At 27.5% G+C, this 5,412-nt stretch overlaps 1 protein-coding gene across 1 annotated transcript; it reads left to right on the top strand.

Annotated features, from left to right (window-relative positions):
• The first annotated feature begins 820 nt into the window (after nucleotides 1–820).
• On the top strand, nucleotides 821–2,137 carry LOC131180581 (uncharacterized). The gene has a single exon (XM_058147922.1). It carries the CDS (start codon nucleotides 821–823, stop codon nucleotides 2,135–2,137), a length of 1,317 nt encoding a protein of 438 aa, XP_058003905.1.
• The last annotated feature ends 3,275 nt before the right edge of the window (nucleotides 2,138–5,412 follow it).

Raw genomic sequence — 5,412 nt, 5'->3', positions numbered from 1 at the left:
GAAACAGATTAATTTTTAAGCCCCCTCCTAATTGATGATTGAAACCATTTTATATTGCTTTACATTTATCCTTAACATATAATTGGCAGTGCAGTCAGGTCTGTACTAGTGTTAAAGATGTAAAATTATTCTTGTAAATTTCATTTATAAATTTATATTATTAAATTGAATGATTTATTGATATAATTTTATTAAATTGACATCTCCCTTCTAGTAATGTGTCCACAAATGATTTTCATTAGTTCTGATTTTTCAAAGGAAAGTTTCTCATTTGACCTAGTCTAGCTTAACCAATTTCTGGTTGGTTGGGTCCTTAATTCACTAATTAGCCTTTGACATATTCATCCTTTATTTGAATATTAGTGTCACATTCTTGAGACCTCTCTTCTATTAACTATCTTAAATATCAACATCTTGTCAATGCCCCTTGTTTTAGTCTGTTATCTCCAAGATCTTTTAATTCTCTTGACATCAACATGAAATCATCTACTTTGATCTTCTTATAAGGAACTATATATTATTCTTTTAAATTATGCTCGGTTTGGCACTTATTTTGTCTGCTTTTTCTTGGTTTTACTTGCCTGATTTTAGTTTAATCTCTCTGCTTGAACTTTTCCTGGTTGCCGGTCTTGCTGAGCTTCCTTGGATTATTTGCTTTCTTTGTTCCTTCCTTTCTTTCAAATGTTGCTTGTTATTCTTGTACTCAATCGGTTAATCCAATGTAACAGTGATTGTTGCCGGAAAAATTAACAGTGGGAAACACTGGAAGAGAGCTTCCAAGACAGACAGAAGGGTGCTGTTGTTTTTTTCTCAGTCTACAATGGAAGAAGACATTGATCTTTATAAACAGCTTGGTAAGGGTAGTTGCTATGGTGATGACGAGTGTATGTGGCTCTCTTCAGTTGTTTCTTCTCCTTCATCACTTTTTGAAGACTACAGATCTTCTACTTCAATGCATGTTTTTGTTGATGACAAATTGTTGATTTCATGGTTGTCAAGATTGGAAAACTCTTTTCTTTATCTAGATAAAGGAAGTGTCCTTTTTGATGATCCAAGAGTAAATGTAAATCCTGAGGAGGAGGAATCATGCTTAACTGCTCTTCAGCGGACAATTCTGGTCACAGAAGATATTTTGAAGGACGATTTAATGGAAGAAAAGCAATTGACTTCACTATTGAAATCATGCAGGAATGCTACATCAGATTCCACCATGAACAATTCAGAGAGTTTCAGGTCTTCTTTTGAGCAGTTCTGTGAGGACTCATTAAGTTGCAACAACTTTTTGATACCTTGTAGCACCGTCTTTGATTTTCCTTCTTCTTGCTCTCAGATATCAGATTCTGAGAAGACAAGTTTCTTGGTATCTTTAGTGAATCTTGATGGTGAAGATTCCCAATGGATTTCATCAGATACAGAATTGGAGTTAGATTACTTCCAAACATGTTTTCCTAGCCCATCTTGCAAGAATTGTGAGGTCTCATTACCCAGTTCCAATGTTTCAACACCGAGTGAAGTGAAAGATGAACAACCACGGTACTGTGCATTATTGGAGCATACCTTTTCAGATCAGGAAGTAGATTTGGAAGATTTCGATACAGATGAACCTCTTTTCTGGCCTTCCCAGTGGAAACAAGATTGGAATTGTGAGGATACTTGGAAATGCTTTTCAATGTCTCCTCGTAAGTGTATGACAAAGCCTGGATCTCTTCAAGAGACCTCTTCTAAATTAGTTAAATCAAAATTCCAAGTCACAAAAATGGATACCAAAGAGGGCTGTAGGAAAAGACTTGAGTTCAGCAAAGGTTCAACAGCGTCAACTTTATTGGAATGGAAACAAAGAAGCAAAAACAACTGTATCAAGAAAATCAACTCTGCCCCTTCAGGATTGAGAAAATCAAACAAAATTTCAATGAAAATAGTACCTATGGAAATGGAAAATGATCTGAAAGAGAGAAAAGATAGAGAAGTTCCTATCCCACAATCAAATTGTTCAGATAGAGATTTCTTGGAGGATGATATCACAAAAAATGGAGAACTTCCAATTGAGACGCTATTAGGACTTGGCGAGTTTGACGGGCATGAAGGGGTGGATTCAGAATTCAATGAAGATACTTTCTCACTGGATGAATCTCTGTGAGAATTCAAACAGACTGTTTTATTAGTTTTCAGAACTACTCACAGTTATGTTGGCAGGGCCATTTGAAGCAATCAGCAATTAAGCATATAGAGGTAAAATTAGACATGCACTGATATAGGGCCTCCCCAGCACAAAACTCTCTGCTTTGCAAGTAAGCATAACTGATGTATGAATACAATATCAAATATGCTCTTGTTGGGTGAAAAATTAAGGAAAATTAAAATTTTGCATGGAAAACTCGTCAGTTTCTTCTTACCCTTGAAACAGAATTACAATTTATAGCTGATACATGTGAATTTGAGGTGATATTTTCTGCATCAAATATGAAGAAGTCCAATTGCCAAATTCTATCCCAGTATACCTGATGAATGATTATTCTCTAATCTTTGTTTTTGATGGATGTTATACTCCAGCTTTTTTGGTGTAGGATTTGCTGGCTATTGATAATTAAACTGATGCAATCCAAAAATAATAATTTACTCTGTTGGACATGAATGTCAAAAATCTGCAGAATCATGTTAGCTCTTGCGTATATTCAATTACAACGCAATGCTTGAACTAGGAACTTGTAGGCCTAAGCCCCAGAATTTGTTTCTGCTGATTGAAAAAGGTGTTATATATTTTGTCCCATTCGGACAATAACAGACTTCTCCCACATAGCTATTCCATTCTTTCTGATATTTATGATGATATTTTCAGGCTAATTTTGACGCATCAAGATTGAGTCTGTTTCTTGTGGGGCGATTTAAAGAATGCAATCCCTCACATCAATTTGATGTTATTACGATTATTATTCTTGTAGTAATCCTAGTACCCTGATTGATAAGAGATACAAATTACCATCCCAACTTGTTGAAAGTTCACAATTTCTAATATGCATTTGGATTTTATTTTTCCTTCTCTAAGAAAGTTGACAATTTCCTTCTCTTTTCTTGAAAAAAAAAATACTAAATAAATTGGTTAGAGGGCTCGCTTCCATTCTCATTTCTTCCCTTTCAATTCACTAATTTAATTGAATTTTTACATAATTATACTTAATTTTTATATTTTTTAAATTATTTTTTTTAAATTAATGAGAAAAAACATAAATAAATTAATTAAATTAATTTTTTATAAAATTTTAGTTTCTAAATAGGGGAATAATGTTAAGGAAGTTGGATGTAACATTGTATATTTTAAACATGAAAAATACCCTGTTAAATATGAAGGAAAAATAATTATCTTATCTTTTGATTGGCATTTCCCATCACATCCAACCTCCTTAATCCATGGCAAATCTAATTATAGAAATAATTCAAATTTTAATTATTGTTGTAATCAATAGAAAACAAAATTAATCTTGTGGGTCCATCTCTTTCAAATTGTCAAAAATGTATTCCTGCGAATTCTTTACAATTCTTCATTATTGAATCTTGAATGCAAAAATCAACATGATATTTTTATTTTTTTATATTAATTTTTTTCTTGTTGGTAAAGCTGAAGTTTAATTAATGGAGTAACCATTAAAGGAGTACATAATAGAAGTAATTCTTTTTTTTAAATAATTCTGATCTAAAAAAATAAATTTTAGAATAAATAATTAATGAAAGACTTAAACTTGAAATTATATCGATCAATTTATTAGAAAGTGTTTAGTCTAATTTATAAAAATTAGCTTACAAGCATTAATATTTATAAGCTAATTTGAATTTGTAAATATTAAAATTTTATGTAGTTACATATTTAATTATAGTACTTATAAATGACTAATAAATGATTAATTTGTTTAGTAAAAAATAATTTATAAGTATATTTATTATTAAAATAACTAATAATATGTCAAATAAGATTTATGATTAAATTTTAAAAATTAAATGAGAATAATATTGTAAAATACATTATCAAATTAGCTTATAAATACTAATATTAACCGAGTTTTCAATTTATTTTTTGTAATTTATAAATTGAATTTATATATCTAAAAATTATTATAAATAAATTAATTTATTTATTTTTAAAGCTTATAAATTAAAACAAACACTCTATTAAATATGAAGGAAAAATAATCATCTTATCTTTTTATTAGCATTTTCATATCCAAATTTCAAAAATTAATTTTAAAATTAAAAAATTAAACTTTTGAATTTTTTATTTAAATCAAAAAATTAAGAGATTTAACCCATAAATTTTAATTTTTGAATTAAATTGAAACTTTTCGAGTTAAATTAAAAAAAAAAAATAAAAAATGAGCCAAATTAAACTTACCAATAAATATAAGGACTAAATTGAACATTTAGCGAAAAGCTAAATTTACTTATTTTTATAATTACATATTACATATTAATATATGAGAAAAATTTATTATTACATATTAATTATCATGATTTATGAATAATACTTGGTCATCTCAAAATTTACTTATTTTTATAATTACATTAAAATTTTTTTTAACGATAGATTAATTGTATTTTATTTATAACTACATTGGTAGAAATTAATAAAACTGTCACCTCTATTATGATTTAATGGTGGTACTTAGTAAATTTTAATAAATTAAGACATTACTGAGATATTAATTTTATTAATTTCTAATGGTGCAGTATAATTATATTATTGCCAATAATTCAGAATATAATTATTAATAAAAATAAGAATACAATTATAAAAATATGTAAAATTTGAGATTTTTTTTTGGATATTTCTCCTTATAAAAAAAAAAGTTGTGAGTTTGCATTTTGTGCCATTTAATTAAACTTTATCTAATAGTAATAATTAATTTTAAATACATAATTTTAATATTATATTGATATATTTATAAAAAAATTTTATTGAATTAATTTAATTAAAATTTTTATAAATTAAAGTATTAAATTAACATGTAATTAATTTAAAATTTATCAAATCAAACTCATTGAATTAATAGGTTGGATTTATTTAGTTTTAATGAATGGAAGAAGAAATCTCGATGCATTACTTGGTCAAAATTTCACATGGTTTTGAATAGTCAAAGGCTCACATACTTGGTTGACCAGATTGTTGAACGACTCGGCCAAATTATTGACTTTATTTAAAATTGGTCATTACTTGTTTCCCCAAATTGAACTCCTAATTGTATTATTAATTAATTTTAATTTAATAATAATAATTTTTAAAATTATAAAATTTTAAATTTAAATCTCTCTCGAAATTAAATTATACGTAACTCACCTCTTAAGTTTTTCATCCTTTTCTATATTTATTTTATTTATTATAAAGAGCTTATTCATGAAGATATATTTTATTACTAAAATTATTTT

Source organism: Hevea brasiliensis, chromosome 6 (assembly GCF_030052815.1).
Source record: "Hevea brasiliensis isolate MT/VB/25A 57/8 chromosome 6, ASM3005281v1, whole genome shotgun sequence".
NCBI lineage: Eukaryota > Viridiplantae > Streptophyta > Magnoliopsida > Malpighiales > Euphorbiaceae > Hevea > Hevea brasiliensis.
Note: the sequence above shows the minus strand (reverse complement) of the source record. Positions and strands in the feature narration are given on the sequence as shown.

Excerpts from the sequence above, each read along its gene's own strand:
- LOC131180581 (XM_058147922.1), top strand. The coding sequence starts at position 821 with ATGGAAGAAGACATTGATCTTTATAAACAGCTTGGTAAGGGTAGTTGC.